Source organism: Symphalangus syndactylus, chromosome 10 (assembly GCF_028878055.3).
Source record: "Symphalangus syndactylus isolate Jambi chromosome 10, NHGRI_mSymSyn1-v2.1_pri, whole genome shotgun sequence".
Lineage (NCBI taxonomy): Eukaryota > Metazoa > Chordata > Mammalia > Primates > Hylobatidae > Symphalangus > Symphalangus syndactylus.
In genome coordinates this window covers 48,391,156-48,411,913 of record NC_072432.2, presented here as the reverse complement: position 1 = coordinate 48,411,913, position 20,758 = coordinate 48,391,156, and the positions used below count along the sequence as shown (strand labels likewise).

The 20,758-nt window shown below is 35.9% G+C and overlaps 2 protein-coding genes across 3 annotated transcripts in view; both read right to left on the bottom strand.

The window, feature by feature from the left end:
* The window catches only part of GPRIN3 (GPRIN family member 3), a 492,222-nt gene that overhangs the window by 462,202 nt on the left and 9,262 nt on the right, over positions 1 to 20,758 (bottom strand). The window lies entirely within an intron of this gene.
* The window catches only part of SNCA (synuclein alpha), a 115,676-nt gene continuing 101,744 nt past the window's right edge, over positions 6,827 to 20,758 (bottom strand). For both annotated transcript variants that reach the window (XM_055297004.2, XM_055297008.2), the window contains 2 exons: positions 11,645 to 11,728; positions 6,827 to 9,107 (listed from right to left, as the gene is read on the bottom strand). In XM_055297004.2, coding sequence (XP_055152979.2) covers positions 9,075 to 9,107; positions 11,645 to 11,728 — 117 coding nt within the window. In that variant the 3' untranslated portion in view covers positions 6,827 to 9,074. The remainder of the gene's footprint in view (positions 9,108 to 11,644; positions 11,729 to 20,758) is intronic.

The window sequence follows — 20,758 nt, the reverse complement described above, 5'->3', positions numbered from 1 at the left end:
TAGGTAACATAAATACAGTCACGATTCCACCTAGAAACCTAAACTTTTTCAAACATGTGCTTTGAGGATTTTCAGAATGCACAGTGCCAATCAGTTTACTTCCTGGAATTTGTATGTTTGAGTGCTTTGATTTTTCCCTGAAAGAAAACAAAACAGACAGTGAACTGAAATGTGCGATGCAGTTTAGAGAATGCAAGGCCCAAGTATCTGGCAAAATAGCATTTTACATATTTCTGCTTCACCTTGGCCTCAGATATGTATGGAAACATTTGGTTCTAAACAGAATTCTCAACAGCAACACCAACCTTTCTTAAAAATGTAACATTTCTCAAAGTCTCAAAAGCATGGTAAGAGCTTTGCTTATTCTTTTGCCAAATGCCTGTGAGTCAAGGCTGAAATTTTGGGCTAGTTAATATGGTGATAAGGTATTTTAAGTAGAGCTTATTGTTAATCTCTTCAGGATGCTAGTCTTTTGGCCTGTAGTCTAATTTTAGTCTTGCCAATTCAAAGAAGTTTCCAGAATCTCACTGCTAAACCCCTGACTTGGGTAGGGGTGGTGCTGTTTGCTGTCAGTCTTCCCTGATTCTGCCTGGGTGAATAGCACTTGTTTCCCTGTTATCAGTGCTGCTTCTCCGGCATGCTTCTAGCTCCTTCTTGCTGGACCTTTAGCGTACTGTCATTTGTTGTATGGTCTCCCTGTTGTCTATATCTGGACTTCTTCCCAGCATTTCCTTCTTCCCACAGATGAGGAAATTTCAAAAGGTCTTTTCTCCTAACATATCTTGTACTACAAGCATCTGAGTCTTCTATACATGAATATTGTGGGATGCCTTCACCGTTTGTACAGATCATTCAACTGGGCCTTTCTCCTAAGGAAAAGTAATGCTTTTAATTCTGTCACTGGGTAGGCAGAGCTTGGAACTTTGGCTAGCTGCTTCTAGAAACACAGAAGAACTGACAAACTGTACCTATCTATTCTGCCCATCCTGTGCAGGGCCTGCACTAAAAGGGAAAATGCCATAGTTTATTCAGTACTCCATCATGAGGATGTCCTGGGACTGCCACTATTTCTTCCTCAGAAAAGATACCAATTGTGAATATGTCTTTGACTATAGGGAATTATGATTTGGAAGACTACCATTTGACTGTCATGTTTTTAAAAGAGCTGTTTGGTAATAAGCTGCTATTGATTATTAAATTGGAAAAAATAAATGCAAAATAATAATAATAATCACAAACAATAACAATAACCAAATAGGTTCTTTCTACAGACATTGAAAACTATGTGATCTTTGTGTTGCTCTTATGGATTTGGCTACTAAGAAACTTAGATCTAAGTGTAGGATGTAACTACACTATTCTGTATCATATTCTCAGTAGTCTCATTTCCCTATTATATATGTAAGTGATTTCTCACTTACGAAAAATTTAGCTTTATTTCATAGTCAGTGTAATTTTTTGTTTGGTGGTTTGTGTGTTTATTTTAAGCCAGGTCAGTTTTTTGTGGGTAAGTGGGATACAAATAAAAAATGCATTCAGAAGTCAGAAACATACAGATATCAAGTGTTAAAGATTAGCTATTAACATTTTCATATTGAACACATTCCATAATTACATATGAAGACTACAGGTCAGTCTTTCCTGCACTGCTGCTGGGTGTGTATGGGAGCTGGATGGAATGGTTTGTCAGAAAAGATACTGCTCAAAAAAAAGAAATTCAAGTCAATTACAGACTGTCAATATGAGTTTTCATCTATAAAAGGGGACTATAATGTGGAAATCATTGTTATTCCAGAAAGAATTACTTCAAATGAACTGTTTCTAGCATGTCCAGAAATAATTGGCATGAAAATCATGACTAAAACCTATACCTAACCGCCTGGAAGTAGGTCTGATCATCAAAAACCAACACAGTGTAGCATTTGAATGTCTATTCTCACCATGGGCAGTGAAAACATAGCCATGGAAACTCCATAATATTGATTTACAGAGCTGTTCTTAAACATAACTTTGGATTGTGTTGGACTCCTTCTTAGAATGGTACCAAGTATCCACCAGTATTCACCTCCAAACATTGCTGTAATAGTCAGAGCTCAGAATCAGTTGTTAACAATACATAATTTACAGTTCCTTCAGAGATACGTCTTCTTTTGCTTTAGATGAGATCAAGAAAATTGTAGGAAAGGTCTTTTTCTCAGCTGTTACCCTTTTGCCCATTGATCTAAGACAAATGGCCTAACCTAGCTAAAGGATGGCACAAACAGCTAAGGATGCCCAATATGGATTTCCAAGGAAGTTTGCCAAAAAGACTTGCCACATTTCTCATCATTCAACATGGACACTCCATCTTCAACAGCAGGAGTCAGTGCTGCCACATTACTAATGTTTGGCAGCCTCTCAAAACTTGCTTTGACCATTTCCATAGAGATTTGGATGACGCCTTACACAACACATAGTATGTTCTAGAGGCTCATCTGTCCGTATTTAGTCTTCATTTGTTTTTTTACAAGAGTTGATTTTGTTAGGAAACATAGTATTCAATAATAATTTTCTGCTACTCTCAATTCCTAGGCAGTCGTACAGTGTCCAGAAGGCAAAAGGACAAGTATGCACTGCCCTACTGACCTACTTTCCACACTGCTGCACAGGAAAATCTGACAGAGGACAGTAACAAACATCTCACCAGCTCATGCGTTCTCTTTTGATCCTAATTCCGAGAGACTCACCAAAGACATGAAGAGAAAACAAACAATGCTTTTCTTGGAAATATTGTAATTGCTGGTATATTTGTTGTTTTGGCATAAGGTAGAAATCGTCAGGTAAACATTGCTTCCTTTTGGATCAAAAAGAAATTTAACCAAATAAATGCAAGAGGTATGAGGGAAGATAATGGGAAATAAATGAGATTTGAGAAATCAGTGGAGATTCAAGTGGTTTTTTTTTTTCTTTTGTAGTTGATAATACTCTGTTTTAAATCAGTGAATTTTACTTATATATGCTGGTCCTTTTTTTTTCTAGTTACCAGAACAATACTCAGTGAACTTATGAATATATGGTAAATATTAAACACATCCCACTTGGATAAGAAGATATGTGAGTTGCTGAGTATAGGTAAGTCTGAAGTTAGACGTGTCCCACAAACATAGTGTTTATGCAGTTGGTGCATATTCACTTCTCAGTAAGTTACACTTTCTTAATTTCTTTTTGGTGCTAGGTGATATTCTGCTAAGTACACATAAGTATAGTAATATTGGTTAGTAAACTAGTAAAATTCTCCCCTAGCTATTAGTAAATAGCTTCTGCCTTATGTCTCCAAAATATCTTTCCCATTATCCTGATCTTGATTGCTATTTTATATTAAAAGAAGACATGTGAATGTATCTGAATATTTAAAATTTTTTTTATTTCTTATTTATCTTTAAAAATACAGTGTGCTGTACCAGTACTATGACTAATAAATAGCATCATTGACTCATTGATCACTTACTATCAGCCAGGCAGTCCTAAGTGTCCCACTTATATTAACTCACTTAATGCATGCAACAATGCCATGAGGCACTATTTTTATCATTTGCATATTTACATATAAGGAAACAGAGACACTAATATTAAGTAGCAAGTGACATAAATGGGAGTCGAAGTTCCACAGTCTATTAATAGTTTTAGAGTTCAGGATAGTCTCTATTACTCTAACCTACCTCATTAAGCAGCAACCTTGACTATTCTAGGTAAAGAGTATTGTATTCTTTTCTAAGATAAAAACATGACTTGCTACTATATTTGTTTAGATTCAACTTTACTGGAACACATCTTAGCTTTGACATTTACAGACATGGGTTAGCTTTCATTTTGTTGCAAGATAAAAGGCAATCTGATATTTAGTTTACCTGCAAAATGCAGTTAGGAAGCCCTAGAGGAACCTAATTAAAATGAAGCACATTTCCAAGGCACCATATCTTGCTGTGTTGCCATAGAAACAACGAGGATTTCTGGTCACTGACCTTCGAGGGAATCTGAGGATATATTTTCATAAGGTTCATAAGAGAAGCCATCCTAGTACATTAACCTATAGTTGCAGATCAACTATACGTTATGGAAATTCCCTATGCAATTCTAGCCAATTTTAAAACCAAATTATACTAGCAAAACTTACTAGAGGCTCAAACTAAGGGCTCTTTGAAGGAATGTGGTTTAACTGCTTCCAATATAAGATTTCAAATAACTAAGGACACTGTAGTAACAGCAAAAACATTAAAGAAATCTTAGGTAATTACACAAAGAACATTGGAACTAAAATAATATTTAGGAATAGTTTTAGTGTTATATCTATTCTAGTGTATTCTGGGTTCTTCAATTCTAGGCTTACTCAAAGGATAAAATGAACATTACTGCCTCAAACAACTACACCTAGAAAATCAAACTTTATTATACAATATTAAGTTGCTAATATTATTTATACCTATAGATTCTTAATTCATGCCCTTTACTATTTATTTATAAATTCATTCATTCCATTACTAAATATGTATAATTGACAATCCTAGTTATACCTTAATTTATATTTTTTTGGCTATTTGACATAAACCAAGTACTCATGCCATGATTCAACATAGAAAATTACAAAGCCCACCTTACTGTAGACTGCTGCTCTTATTGTATCGACGTTCGTATCTTCCACTGAAAATAAATAACTTAGTTCTATAATCAGGATATGTCTGGTTTAGTTACAAGGAAATATCTATCAGGTGCTAATTTCTCTTAGAATTAGAAATCTTGGCCAGGTGTGGTGGCTCACACCTGTAATCCCAGCACTTTGGGAGGCCGAGGCGGGTGGATTACCTGAGGTCAGGAGTTTGAGACCAGCCTGGCCAACATGGTGAACCCCGTCTCTACTAAAAATACAAAAATTAGTCAGGCTGAGGTGGTGTGTGCCTGTAATCCCAGCTACTCGAGAGGCTGAGGCAGGAGAATCGCTTGAACCTGGGAGGTGGAGGTTGCAGTGAACTGAGATTGTGCCATTGCACTCTAGCCTAGGTGACAAGAGCAAGACTCCATCTCAAAAAAAAAAAAAAGAAGAAATTTCTCTATTTGTATCTATAGATATAGATATATGTTTATAGATATATAGAGAGATATATAGAGACACATATAGAGATGAGAGATATGTGTACACATATATATAGATACACATTTGTGTGTGAGTGTGTGTGTGTATGTTTGTCTTCAGGCACCTGAAGTAAAACAGATATACTAGCAAAACTTACTAAAGGCTCAAACTCTAGTAAGTTTTCTTTAGGTGCCTGAAGAAAAACAAATATCTAATTATTATACCTAGAAAAGTGGGGCTATCACCCCATTTCCTAGACTTCTGGAAGTTTTCTTAAATAGCTGTGTGTCCTCACTCAGACACTATGTGGCCAAGGGGCTGAGAGCATAGACTGTGGTGCTGTAATGTTGGGCCTCTTGGCTCTGCCACTTACTAGCTGTGTGGCCATGGGAAAGTTATCTAGCCTGTGGGTGCCTCTGTTGGCTTATGTATAAAATTAGAATCATAATGGAACCTATTAAGGTTGTTTTGAGAATTAAATGACTTAATATTGATAAATCACTTACATGTATATTTGACACATAATAATTTGTCTAAAGTATAGCCAATAACAGGGACAGAGCTCCTATGAAAATGTCAGCCCTGTTGCACTCTTGCCCTGCCCTAGACAGAAGGAACAAAGTGGGATGAACGCATTCCAGATAAAACAGAGTTCCATTAGTGTATGGACAGAGGCAGTCTGTCAGGTTTACAGACTTGAAAAGAAAATGTGTTTTCTTCCTCAGTATGGATTTAGACAGCACTATCTTTGAGAATTAATGGTTGTCTTTGAGATGTGTGAATGCATGAATGTGTTTGTGTTTAATCCAGTAGTGAAAAGGAAAAGCTGTTTTTCTTTCTATACACTCACTCCCAACACTCAGTATTTCCAGAACACTTCATTTCTGACACCACATGTGTGTGTGGGGTGTGTTTTCTACACCAAGCAATTCTCCCATTCTTTGTGGCTACCAACTGGGTATCCCGTAATTCAGATCGGACACTATCTACCTGGAGTTAGCATTGACCCACAGGTTAAGGGCTCAGTTTTACAAGATTTTTCCTCTCCCCGCTGAAGATGACAATCACAAGTGATGAGTCCTCATGTTACTCATAGCTTCTGTTTGACTTGTCTACAAATCCAAGGTCTCCACGGCCCTCTCCTCAGGTTTGATAATTTGCTAGTGTGATTCACAGACTTCAGGAAAATGGTTTGCTTACTAGATTACCAGTTTGTTATAAAAGGATACAACTCAGAAACAGCCAGATGGAAGAGATGCACAGGGAAAGGTATGGGGGAGGTGTGGGGAGCTTGCATGCCTTCTCTGGACACACCACCCTTCCCAGCACCTCTGCATGTTCTCCTATTTCAAAGCACTCTGAATCCTGTCTTTTAGGGATTTTTATGGATTCTTCATCATGGAAGCATTGTTGCTTATTAACTCAATCTCCAGCTCGTCTTCTCTCCCGTCCCCAGAAGATGTGAATGGGGCTAAAAGCTTCAAGCTTCTTATCATGGCTTGACCTTTCTGGTGACCAGCCCCTATCCAGGAACCCAGCAAGAGTCACTTCATTAGAAGAGAAGATGCTACCCTCACCCAGGGACTAAGGAGCTCTGTCAGAGAGCAGGGTCACAGACCAAATATTAGAACAAAAGATGACCCTAGCACCCCTACCACTAGGGAAACTACAAGGGTTTTAGGAGCTCTTTGTAAGAACTGGAGGCAGAAACCAAATACATATTTTCATATATGTATATATTTATTATGTCACAAATAGCTACATACTGGATGAGCCAGAAAGATGAAGAAACATATTTGCACCTCACACTAGTGCAGAGATTCTGAAAAAGACCCCACTTGGAATACCAAACCACACATTAGATTATTCTGCTCCCAATTTTGTGCCAAAGTGCACTCTGAACTGTTTTGGTAAAGCCCACCGTGGAGTCATATGAGGCTGAATAACTTGGGAGAATGTATGTCTGCAAAATAAACCTAGGACCGGATTGATCCTCAGGCCACTTGGCAGGTGAACGTCTCAGGAGTGAATATGAGACAAGCTTCCTGAAAATGCTTATATGACTTATAGAACTTTTTGTTTAAGTGCTTCGTCCCAAATAAACTATTAAGGTATATAAAATAATTCACTGCTCATAAATAACTGTCAGATAAATATTAAGGGAAGAAACACTTTAAAGGAGAATTTGTATCCACATAAATCCTTAAATTCATGGTCACAACTTTCCTAATCTCAAATTGTTCTAGGTCACTGCTATCAGTCTAGTTCTGTCCTCTATTTCTTAATTTAATATCAATACTTTTATATTTTTAAAATATGCTGCTTTAGGTAGATTTAAAATATATCCTAACCACCATTTTCTAACCTTCCTGAAATATACTGTTCAATAACAAATACTTTCCTTGCTTAAACATAACTTAAATAAAACAAGAAACTTACCATTTCTCTCTAGTGTAAGATGACACATGCAGCTTAGCACTCTGTAGTAGTCTCTTTTCAATTAGGTAAAAAAGGAAGTTTCTATGGTAACCATCCTTATAGTCACTCATTCCTCCTTCCTTCCTCGCCAGCACCCAATATATATCACATTACTCATGAATACATATAAAATGCTAGCATGTCTAGAATATTCTGTCTTGAAATTATACTTTCTACTAGTGACCTTTAGAAATGACTATGCCCCAGAATAATTAAAAAGAGAAACCAAATAATTTTTAAATTAATTTATATAGAGTTTTTCACCATCAAGTTTATTTTCAGCACCCATGGGGAGTTAATAGATCTTCCCTGAAAGAGAAAAACCTTTCCCAAGGAAAAATCCTAGAATTCATATATTTGGCAACATTTAAAGGAGACCATGAAATTTTTATCAGTCTAGAGAATTGATCTCCTTTAAGGTGACTCTGGTAGTTCCAACGATGTTTAAAGGCATTTCCTGGAAAAAAAAGAGCGAGAGAAAGAGAGAGAGAGAGAGAGAGAATTTCTGATGATTTAAAAAAAAAAAAGTGGGGAATGCTGAGTTAGACAAAGTTAACCACATTCTCTCAGAGCCTTGAATGTGCTAATATGTGCTAATGTGTCTTATGGATCTCTAAGGAGGATGTAGTCAAAATCATCTTTTACACTGCTTAGTTCCCTGGAACCCACTTTTTTTTTTTTTTAATCACAGTCACTTAAGGAACCAGTGCATACCAAAACACACTTCTGGCAGTGTTGCTTCCGGGAATTCCGAGTGTAGGGTTAATGTTCCATTTTCTCTACCTCTTCTAAAATTCCTCCTTCTTCAAATGGCTATTAATAACTTTACATTTATGTCCATTGTGTCAGTTCTTAATTCATGTTGCTTATAAGCATGATTTTTATTATTAAAGTGAGATGGGATAAAAATAAAATATTTTTGCAATGAGATAACATTTTATTTTAACTCTCACCATTTATATACAAACACAAATTAATAAAACACATCACAAAATGGTAAAATTTCATATTTAGTATTTATAGGTGCATAGTTTCATGCTCACATATTTTTAAGTATTATATATATTAACAAATTTCACAATACATCATTATTCTTAGACAGTATCATTAAAAGACACCTAAAAATCTTATAATATATGATAGCAAATCACTAACAACTTCTGAACAACAGCAACAAAAAAATAGTGAGGATTTAGAAATAAGTGGTAGTCACTTAGGTGTTTTTAATTTGTTTTAACATTATAGATTGAAGCCACAAAATCCACAGCACACAAAGACCCTGCTACCATGTATTCACTTCAGTGAAAGGGAAGCACTGAAATGCTGAGTGGGGGCAGGTACAGATACTTGAATCACTGCTGATGGAAGACTTCAAGATACACTGTAAAAACTTTGAGAAATGTCATGACTGGGCACATTGGAACTGAGCACTTGTACAGGATGGAATGTCTGTCAGCAGATCTCAAGAAACTGGGAGCAAAGATATTTCTTAGGCGTCAGGTTCGTAGTCTTGATACCCTTCCTAATATTAGAAGAATCAAAAAGACAGCACACACTGTTAGTATAAGTTTCAATCACGCATCAGCACTGACAGCCAATGAGATAGGAAATGGCTCCCCACTTACAGTAAAATTTACAATCAATGTTTTTACAAATATTCTGCAGCAAACATTATCTTATTTTTAATAGTTGTGTCTTCCTTGTCCGATATAGAAGTGAATTATGGTAGTAGTCAGAGTTAAAATATCTAGGTTCTAATCTGGATGTGCCATTTAGTGATCATATACCTAGTTTGGTAGGACAAATAAGTTGGACTATCTGGTTCTCAGTTTCTTCACCTATAAAATGTGAGAACAAAATCAAGCGGTCTATAAAGCCTTTTCCAGATGAAGATGCTCTAATTCTCAGAAGGAAATTAAGATGTTTGAAGGCAAGGTACATTTTCCCTACTTTCACTCTCCCAGTTGCAAATTTCATCTTCATTTATGGCTTCAATTATTACTTGTATTTCAAACCTCAAGCTCTCCAAACAGTATCTGGATAGCATCCACAATGCAAATATTAATGGATTTAATTAAAGGGGTCAGATTATTCCTCCTAAAGAGTAACTCTAATAATATCAGGATTCCGCTTAAAAACAAACAAATAAGCATACCTTCAATAACTCAAGTTGTTTTCTGAATAGAATACAAACTGAAATGACAAGATTGTCCTAATACTCTATAACTTGTCTTTGACCCATAGTTGCAAGTTCAATCTATCACCATTTTCCTTGTTCCCAAGCATGAGTCGTAATTATTCACTGTTCTCAGACATATCCATTTGCATTCTCAGACATATATGCCTTTGCTTCTGATATTCCCTTGTGCCAGAACGTCCTCTGTTTGTTTTGACCTACCATAACTCTTACCTTTTCCCACCCAGATCAACATTACCTCCTCAATAAAACTTCTCCTGATTGATTGAAACAGATCCTTTAAAATGTTATACTTTTTAGTATATCTTATATATTTTTGCTCCTGTGATGCCTGGTACATCGAAGACAGTCAATAATGTTTGTTAAAGGAATCATAATGAAGAAATGAATGAATGAATTTCTGTTTTTTTCATCAAACCTACCAGACTGTAAACTCCTTATGTCCTGGTAATGTCAATTACTCTATAGTTTTCTATAGTGTTTAGTACTGTGTCTTGCATAAAAGACCCCAAAATACTGGAAATTCTTATTAGGCAAACAAACAATTTAATCTCAATTTCTATAAGTTGAATTATTATCAATATGCCTTTTGTGTGTTTGTGTGAGACAGTCTTGCTCTGTTGCCAAGATTGGAGTGCAGGGGTGCCATCTCAGCTCACTGCAACCTCTGCCTCCTGGGTTCAAGTGACTCTCGTGCCTCAGTCTCCCAAGTAGCTGGAACTATAGGCGTGTACCACCATGCCTGGCTAATTTTTGTATTTTTAGTAGAGATGGGGTTTCACCATGTTGGCCAGACTGGTCTCGACCTCCTGGCCTCGAGTAACCTGGCCACTTTGGCTCACAAAGTGCGGGATTACAGGTGTGAACTGCTGCACCCATCCTCGACATGCCTTTTAATAATGCCGTGAGGAATAATACATAACCAAACTACAACATACTTGAACTCAATTTTTAATGGAACCATTATATAGTTTCTTTTCTTGTGATATCTTCATTTGGTTTTGATTATCAGGGTAATATTGGTCTCACAGAATTACTTGGGAAATGTCTCCTCTTCTGTGTTTTGCAAGAGATATTAATTGGTGTTAACTAATTAGTATTAATTCCTCTTTAAATGTTTGGTAGAATTTACCAGTGATGCCATCTCGGCCTGGGATTTTGTTTGCAGGTAGGTTTTTTTTTATTATTACTAATTTAATCTATTCACTGTGTTACAAATCTTTTCAGATTTACTATTTCTTCTTGGGCCAGTTTTATTCATCTAACAGTATTTTCTAATTTCCCTTTTGATATATTTTCTATTAAAGATACTTATATTTTCAATCAAAATAAAATTAACAATCAAATTATGTTGTTTAAAGCATTATACTGGAATATATCAATTGTTGCAAATCATGCATTTATCTTTTCATTCTATAACTTGTGTGGGTAACTTTTATTTTACTATGCAATCATCCCATTGGACATGTATGGCAAAAAATAATTACCTTCCTTTGGCATTCCATTGATTTCCATAACTTTCCATTTAGAAATCTATTTTAGAATGTAAAGTTTCTAAAAATATATTCTCTAATGCAGGGGTTAGTAAACTTTTCCTGTAAAGGGTCAAGTAGTAAGTATTTTAAGCTATGTGGACTACATATGATTTCCGTTACATCCTTTCTTCCTCTTCTTCATCTTCCTCCTCCTCTTTTTTTTTTAAGGACCCTTTAAAAATGTAAAAACCATTCTTAACTTGCAAGTTGTCCACATAATGAGCATGTAGAGAGCAAATGATTCTCACTAAGCACTAATGAAAGAGAAATGTGACAATGACTGGTTTTGGGTCCTGTCTGTTAGAAAGATTCAGCTTGGACTCCTACCTCAGAAGGCATTTCATAAGCCTCATTGTCAGGATCCACAGGCATATCTTCCAGAATTCCTTCCTGTGGGGCTCCTTCTTCACTCTAATATTTAAAGTAAGAAGCACAAAAAGAACATGATGAAGTGGCATTTTTCACTTTTAAAAATCAGAACCATGTTTTGGAAAAATCTTACATATAGGGATGTTGGCCAGGGATGTTGAAAATGACACACCTTAATATTACTACTGGCATTCTAAACTCCACAATGCCTTCGGGGAAACATTGTGGCAACATGGGTTATCAACCCTCAAAGTATGTAAACTTTTTGCTCAAGTAATTCACTATTTAGGAAATAATCCACAGCTATAGTCCAAAGATATTTTACACAAGATCAATGACAGCAGGAAACAAAATTTTTAGAATTGTTAACTAAATGTTCAATGAATAATGAAGAGTTAAAAAAATTATTGCTGGGTGCGGTGGTTCACTCCTGTGATTTCAGCACTTTGGGAGGCTGAGGCAGGTGGATCATTTGAGTCCAGGAGTTCAAGACCAGCCTGGGTAACACAATGAAACCCCGTCTCTACTAAAAATACAAATAAATAGCTGGGTATGGTAGAACATGCCTACAGTCCCAGGCACTTGGGAGGCTGAGGCAGGAGGATCACTAGAGCCTGGGAGGTAGAGGCTACAGTGAGCTATGTGCATGCCACTGCATTCCAGCCTGGGTGACAGAGCGAGACCTTGTCTTAAAAAAAAAATTATCATTCAACTACTCAGTAGCTTATGATAAAGACATATATTACTATTACCTGAGAATTGTGTAACAACAACCTATTTATGGTATAATTGGCAGGCTATAAAGTGTTGTCTATATTATAGATACAACCTACATAGAATTCAGATGCAAAGGTAAGAAGTTGGGAAGAAAACACAATAAAATATGAAAGTTATTTTGTTGGATAGTTATGTATGTTATTTTGACTTTTTTTCTAAGTGTTTAACTTTTATAACCACTTATAATGTAAAAGCATACATATTTAACACATTAATTTTAAATGACAACAAAGAAACAAATTATTTTCTGAAATTTGAAGACTGAGACCATATATATTGAAGGAAAATAATCAAATACATGGTCAGAAGATTTTTCTAGGTATCTCTTCCTAGACAAATAATACTACAAAACTCAGCCTGAAATGGTCATGGCTTTGTTGGTATTCTTCACTAAATACCTTTTGTTGCTTTGCATTTATTTCAGCAAAGTAATTTTAAGAAGATAAAGGTAACTGAAAATTCAAAGAACAGAGAGGCCTAAATAGACTTGGAGGAAGAGATCAAATAATCCCTCAGCCAACGCGGCTGATTTTCAACAACATGTCTGATGTAAAAAAGTCTCCCCCTGGCCGGGCGCGGTGGCTCACGCCTGTAATCCCAGCACTTTGGGAGGCCGAGGCGGGTGGATCACGAGGTCAGGAGATCGAGACCATCCTGGCTAACATGGTGAAACCCCGTCTCTACTAAAAATACAAAAAATTAGCCGGGCGTGGCGGCATGCGCCTCTAGTCCCAGCTACTCGGGAGGCTGAGGCAGGAGAATGGCATGAACCCGGGAGGCGCAGCTTGCAGTGAGCGGAGATCGCGCCACTGCACTCCAGCCTGGGTGACAGAGGGAGACTCTGTCTCAAAAAAAAAAAAAAAAAGCCTCTCCATGTCTTCACATGGAAGTGACTGACAGGGACGCAGAAGTATAAGAAAATGGTTGACAGTAAGAAAAGGTCAAACTGAAGATCATGCTTATGGTAGGTGGGCAGAGAAGCTTATAGATCATTCTGCCCTTGCCAATGCCCTTTTTATAAACTAGAAAAAATCCAAATAATATATAAATTAAATAAAATATAAACCACGCCAAACTACCTCACTTTAAAATGTGGAGTAAAGATATTGTTTTCATAGTGTTTCACTTCTTGGTAGATACGGGCTCTGCTGCAGGGTGGCTAGGCACAAGGCCTTCCATGTCACAGGACTTGAGCTCAAGTCCTAGCTTCTCTAGATGACAGAGCTTTTGTGATGCTGAGAAGTTTCCTATGCTTTTTCTGAGTGTCAATTAGCCTTAGTGACCAAACGGGACAGCAAAACCTTCTTTACAACGGGGAGAAGCAAACGACATCATTAACTTTCTCATTAATATTTAGATTACTGTTACGATATCCAAGTATAAGGGAAATAAGGCAAATTTTTTTCCATGCATTTTGAAACTGACAGAAATTTGATTTTCTAATATAATTTGTTAGAAAATTTTGATATGGACCACACAAGTAAATATGGCGGACCTACCCTGTTTGTTGTTTGATGATCAAAAAGGAGTTGTTACGGCGGAACTAAGACTGATGGATATTACTGGATATGTTTATATGTTATTTGGCTGAACTTTGAAGGATGTACGCAGATGTGTAGGTTAGGTGAGTGTGTGTGTCTGCATGGTTCCAGCCTGGGTGAGTGGGTGTGTACGAGAGCGCCCTGCAGTAATGGAACTGCGTCCTGTCCGGGTGGGTTCCCATACTGCTCCCTGAGTTGCCAGGATAGGCTCTAGCCACCTGCGGTCTCCACTGAAATAATTAGGTAAGTTATTTGACTTGTTTGTATTAATCTTTCTTAAATGTATGTATAGCTCACATTAATTTCAATGTTTGATGTCAGAAGTGATTTATCTTTATTTAGGAGTTTGATGGTGTTTTGTGTCCAGAAATTTGCCATAGGAACTTAATTCTTGCTTATATCAATTAGCCAATGGTAAAACTGGTTTTGTTATATGTTGTTTTGCTTCAAGTCACAGTTTCCAGAAACTATTGATGAAGTTAAGTGAGGATTTACTGTATTATGTGCCGTCTGATGGAAGTACATACACATCACCGTCTTAAACCAAGACTGTACTAGTTTAAGTGGGCTATTGTTCACTGACCCAATAACTTCATCAAGTGGGAACAAGTTACACTAGGGATAACAGCACGATCCTATCCTAGAGTCCAAATCGACAATAGGGTTTACAACCTCGATGTTGGATCAGGTCATCCTAATGGCGTAACTGCTATTAAAGGTTCGTTTGTTCGACGATTGAAGTCCTACATGATCTGTGAGGTCAGGAGATCTATAGCATCCAGGCCAACATGGTGAAACTCCATCTCTACTAAAATACAAGTTAGCCTGGCGTGGTGGTGCGCCTATAGTCCCAGCTACTCAGGAGACTGAGGCAGGGGAATCACTTGAACCTGGGAGGTGGAGATTGCAGTGAGCCCAGGTCATACCATTGCACTCCAGCCTGGCGACAGAGTGAGACTCTGTCTCAAAATAAATAAATAAATAAATAAATAAATAAATAAATAAATAAATAAATAGAAAAAGAAAAAAAAAAAAAAGAAAAGCCCTACGTGATCCGAATTTGAATTTGATTAACATTTAACTATCACTGACAACTTACAGCAAATATAAGGCAGTGAAAAACATGTTCACTGTTCACAACACTGGCTACAATCAGCAAATTTTGCACTGTGAAAAACTACACAAGACAAAGAATACGTCGAATTTCAACAAGTAAATTGTAACTAAAAAGAAGTTAGCGGGAACCTGCCGCTTAAAGTAGAAGTGAGAGAGCATTAGCCAACTGCAACCTAAGAACTTTATTTCATTCTTATTGGGATCCTGACATAAGCAAATTGAAAACACATATGAGGTAGTTGGGGAAATTTGAACACTGACTGGATATTTAAGAATTATCATTTATTTCTTTAGGTGTGATGATATATTCCAGTTTTACTTTAAAAAGTTCTTAACTTTTACAAATTAATTAAATGTTTACAGACCAAATAAGGTATCTATCTAGGTTTGGGTGGGGGAAATAGGTGGGATATAGAAGAAACATGAGTTTAATATTTCATCAGTTTTAAAAAGTATATGCAGTAGTCTCCTTTTATCCATGGTTTTGTTTTCCATGGTTTCAGTTGCCCCCCACCAACCGCAGCCCCAAAATACTAAGATATTTTGAGAGAGAAAGAGAGGGAAAGAGAAAGTGAGACCATACCCACGTAACTTTTATTACAGTATATTATTATAATTGTTCTCTTTTGTTATTAGTTATTGTTGTTAATCTCTTACTGTGCCTAGTTTGTAAATTAAACTTTTTCATAGGTATGTAAGCATTGGAAAAAACAGTTTATGTAGGGTTTGCTACTATCTGCAATTTCAGGTGTCCAAGTGGGGGTTTCAGAATGTATCTGAAAGGAAGATAAAGGAAGACTGCTGTATGCTCATTTCAATAGTTATTTCTCTAACTATGTTTTTCTGAAAATGTGATCTAAATTTTTTGACTCTATCACATTCATAGATTTTAAGCATACTAAAATATTTGGCAGCTATTCCAAGAGAGAATATAACAACAAACACTTCATATGACCATCAGACACAATTTTATCCCTATACCTGTATATTTACTGTTTCATAAACCTATCTCTAAAAACATTAAGTGTTATCTATAAAGAAATATTAAATTTCAACTCCAATTTACAACTGTGCCTAATTATAGTTTGGCTGTAACAAAAAAAAGAACATTAAAATTTGCATTTTATGAGTATTCATGACTTGTTTTCAAAATGTAATCATACTTGAAGGTATGAAATGCACCTTTTATTTATTTTTACCACAAACAAGAAAAAAATCTACCAATATAACAAATGTTAAGCACTTTTGAAAATATCAATTTTTTCTCAAATTTTCATTATGATATTATATTAACACAGAATATGATAGGGCAATAAAATAAATGAGAAAAACATCTGGATTTCTGTATATGCCTGTATGCTTAATAAGAGAACCTACAGGGTAGGATATAGAGACATAGTAAGAAAACACCTTTTATTCTCTGTCTACTAGGCCCTATCCCTGGAATATCTGTAGACTTTTTTTTTTCAAATGGTATTGTTTTACGAACAGTGAAATAGACTCAGTTCAGTATCTTATATCTGCATTTGACACACAGAAAGAAAAACGGTTATCAAAAAATTACAGTGGAATGGCCCTCATTGCTAATAAGGAAAGACTTAAAAGCTATATTAGGAAACAGAAATGGCTGAGACTGACCTCTTTCTCCCCAAAAAGCCTATTCAAGTTCTTTTTAAATAAACCTGTAGGGTTGAATAGCTGACATAACTGATTATCAGCTCGTACTCATCCCAGCTGAAGTGCTCTATAAAACAGATCATGAGATGAAGCTTCACTGCTAATAGCTTATTGGGAAGTACAATTCCAGGGAAGTGAAAGTGAAGGAAAAGGGAAGTGATACAAAGAGAAGTAGGAAAAAATTTCAGCTACTGTCTTTAGGAATACAACTACAGAATTTACATAATCTTTTTTAATTTCCTATTTTGAACCATATTGTATTTAGATACCTAGTAATACTTTCTGTAAGGAAATTATCTTTATTCAATTCCATGATTTATAACTTTAATTTTAAATATATTTAAAATGACACATAATAAAGGCAAAAATTGCTTTCCAAACCACACTCTTCTAGAATCATCTAGGGCCCTTGTTAAAAATGCAGGTTCGTAGGGCCTTGTGAGTGTCTTGTTAAGTATGTTCCTTGGAAACCACTGCCCGACATCACCAATTGTTTGTAAACCCTGTGATATAATTTAATATAGAGTATACCAATGTACTTGCTGTCAGTGTGAATAAATTTTTTTTAAAAAAGATATGTTCATTTTGAAGTCCATCAAAGGTTGGCAAATAGTGAGGGTTATCAGAAGACACTGGGAAGTAATCCATGGTGATTGTTAAAATGGCAAGGTTTCATCAATTATCTGGTATCTATGCTTTGTCAAAGTTAGAAATGTAGAGATACATTTCTAAATTAAACCTTTTATGTGGGAAGAAAAATGGAAATTCAAGGCTGGTTGGTCTTTGGTATACCCAAAGAACAAAGAGGAGGTTGAAGGTGTTCTAAAAAAGAGAAATGATACACACTGCTCTTTTAGAAGGTTCACTGGCACTAGAAAGGTTCTGGGGAGCTAGTAAGCTTCAATTGGTGAGTGACAGTAGTGGGCAAAATTAGTCCTAGAGCTGCAGCAAGTTTTTTCAGCAGTTACAGAAAAAATTGGTCCCAGGTTACAACAGGCAGCTTCAGCATGCGGACTTGTAGAAAATTACACTTTTGGAGCAATGTGATGTTTCTTGAATGCTTTTCTTCCCAGACTTCTTGATTGTTTTAGTTGGGTATAACAAGAATGACTCAATTTGTGTGATCAACTTTCACGGCCTTAAACATTCAAAGCAGCAGAAGCGCACTTTCTCTTTTCCCCACTGCTTTTACATAGAAGATATCTGGGGTAGAACCATTGTTTTGCTGCATTATTGAACAATGTCACTTAGCCTCAAATAATGGAATTAATATCTTCACTCAACAGCTCACACCATGAGGATGAAGGAGAGAGATAGTAACCAAAAAGATAAAAGAAGAAACTAAAAAAGAACTTTGACTTAAGAGGAAAAAAAGGTTCAACTTAAGCACACACCCATGTTCCAAAATGAAATGAAGCCCAGAACTCGTATTTAAATAAAAACAGCACGTTTCAAAAATGTGAATATTCTATACTTCTCTACCTTAGACAGGGGAGTACATAGTGTAGATAGCATATTTCACTAAGAGAATTACCATGTATTTTATTGATACACTTAAAAATGAAGGAGATAAACATGAATATCTTGTTAAAAAGCAAGGTAAAGATATATTTCATATGTTCAATTTTCTATTATCAATTCCTAGTCTGCTCATAATGCCATTTTGGGGTGGGGAGCAAAGGGCATCTGATTCAAAATCAAACTAATCTCAATTTTTAAAAAAAGCTAAGGAATTTTATTTTTAAAAAATTGAATTAAAGCAAACTTTGGATACTCTGGTTTCTCTTGAGGTCATAAATCCTCTGCCTTTTTAAGAGATCTATGTGGAAAGGAACAACTCTGGGTCTTAAACGAATTATTGAGGTCTTGTTTTGGAAAGGCTAGATATTTTGTTAAAAAATATAAGATTTCAAAAAACCTAAAACTTTGGACAATGTTATTTAATCATCGAAAGCAAAACAATATGCATATTTCAGAAATAACACTATATTTTAAGTCTATTATGTATAAGAAAGAACAATATAAAAATAATGTAATGATTATATTTATTGTTTACATATTCTATGGAGTATTTAACTGCATCCTAGTAAGTATATTCTGTCATATGAGAAGCCATAAAAATTGGCATGTTCTGCTGTATCCAATGCCCAAAGGATAATAAAGGATGATAAAATTACACTTAATGAACCCAATCTCCTTTTCCAATTACATACGGTTAAGTTAAAATTCAAATTTTAATTTTTGGGAAAGTACAGTTATGGCTTAGATCTAAGGTAGAATTAAAATGACCAAGGGACTTGGTTCATTTAATATTCTATAACTTTAGAAATGCATCAAAGTGGCAAGCCCAGCATTAAGAGCTATTTGTCACTAGGGGCCTGTGGTTGAAGTCCATTGGATCCATCTGTTCTTTCTGAAACAATATGCAGGCAAAAGGTAAGGGGAGGTGCAACATAATTTGTAATATTTGATACATTATAATACATGATAAATTATAATATATTATAATTATAATTTATAGCATTACATCTAGTGAGGTAGATGTAAAAGTGAACAGGTAAGTGTGAAAGGGCAAGGCATAAGTCTTGTATAGAGTGACAGGTCTGGTACAGTCCTACTACCAAATCTATAACTATAGTATTTTGAATATTTTGCACTATTTCAATGTAGCAATATTTTAGGTTTGGTTGGCCTGACTTTACAACAAGATAAAAAATTCCAAGTTTTAACAATGTAGTGATGTACTGTGTTTTAGATGTCAAAATCTATAATTTTCTATCAACATTTTCTACTCACCTGTAAAAGACATGCCTTATAATGTGGGAACATACACAAATACATATTCACAGACACATACACACAAAGTACAGTAGACCACTGATGATCTCTGGTGCCACTTCCTGAGATCATTTTGAATGTTCTAATTAAAAAGTGCAAGTATAATTTTTCATCATAAATTATACATGCTATGCTATTATATATGCTAAGCCAAACCTAGCAACAAGGCTGAGTGAAGATGTGGCTCCTGGGTCATATGCTAGGCTTTCTTTCGGCAAATGGACTTACTCTCCCTCAGTTATGTTACATACCTACTCAGATCAGGTCTCAGCAAATGTACAAATTACTATGTCATCAGCCATCTGGATCACTTGGGAATAGTCACATTGGTGAATGCTGTAAGTCATATCGTAAATACATTATACATAATCCATACCTACAGATTGAGAATGCAAATCTATTTTAATTAAATGATGCCTTTAGAGAACCCAGTCTTACACATAAATAACATATATTTAGAAGCCATTTATGCTCTGCTTTGCTTATCTTTTGTTTAGAGGCAGGGTCTTGGCCTATTGCCCAGGCTGTAATACAGTGATACAATCATAGCTCACTGTAGTCTCCAACTCCTGGGCCCAAGTGATCCTCCAGCCTCAGCCTCCTAAGTAGCTGGGACTATAGGCTTACACCACCATGCTCGGCTATTTAAAATTTTTTTTTGTAGAGATGAGGTTTCACTGTGTTGCCCAGGCAGGTCTCAAACTCCTGGACTCAAGTGATCCTCCTGCGTCAGCCTCCGAAAGTGCTGGGATTACAGGCATGAGCCACTGCACCTGGGCCGTGCTCTACTTTGGATAATCTGTTACTATCTTACTCATTTGCTTGCCTTTTGCCCTTCTAGCTATTTCTTTAGTCTTGGCAATCACCTTAGAGAGAGAGAAAAAGAGAAAAGATGAAATAAAAACTATTTATTTCACTGTTTTTAAAGGTTTGGCAGTGGAGGAGAGAGTAAAGCTAATATGTTAAATATATTTGGGGTTATTGTGGGGAGCTATTTACTAGTCTTATCTCTGAATTCAGGTTTAAATACATTCAACCATAAATTAAAAAATAATTGGTAGATAAATCAGGAATTGGTGCAAAATCATTTTTAAGAAGAAAATGTCATTATATAGCAAAGAGG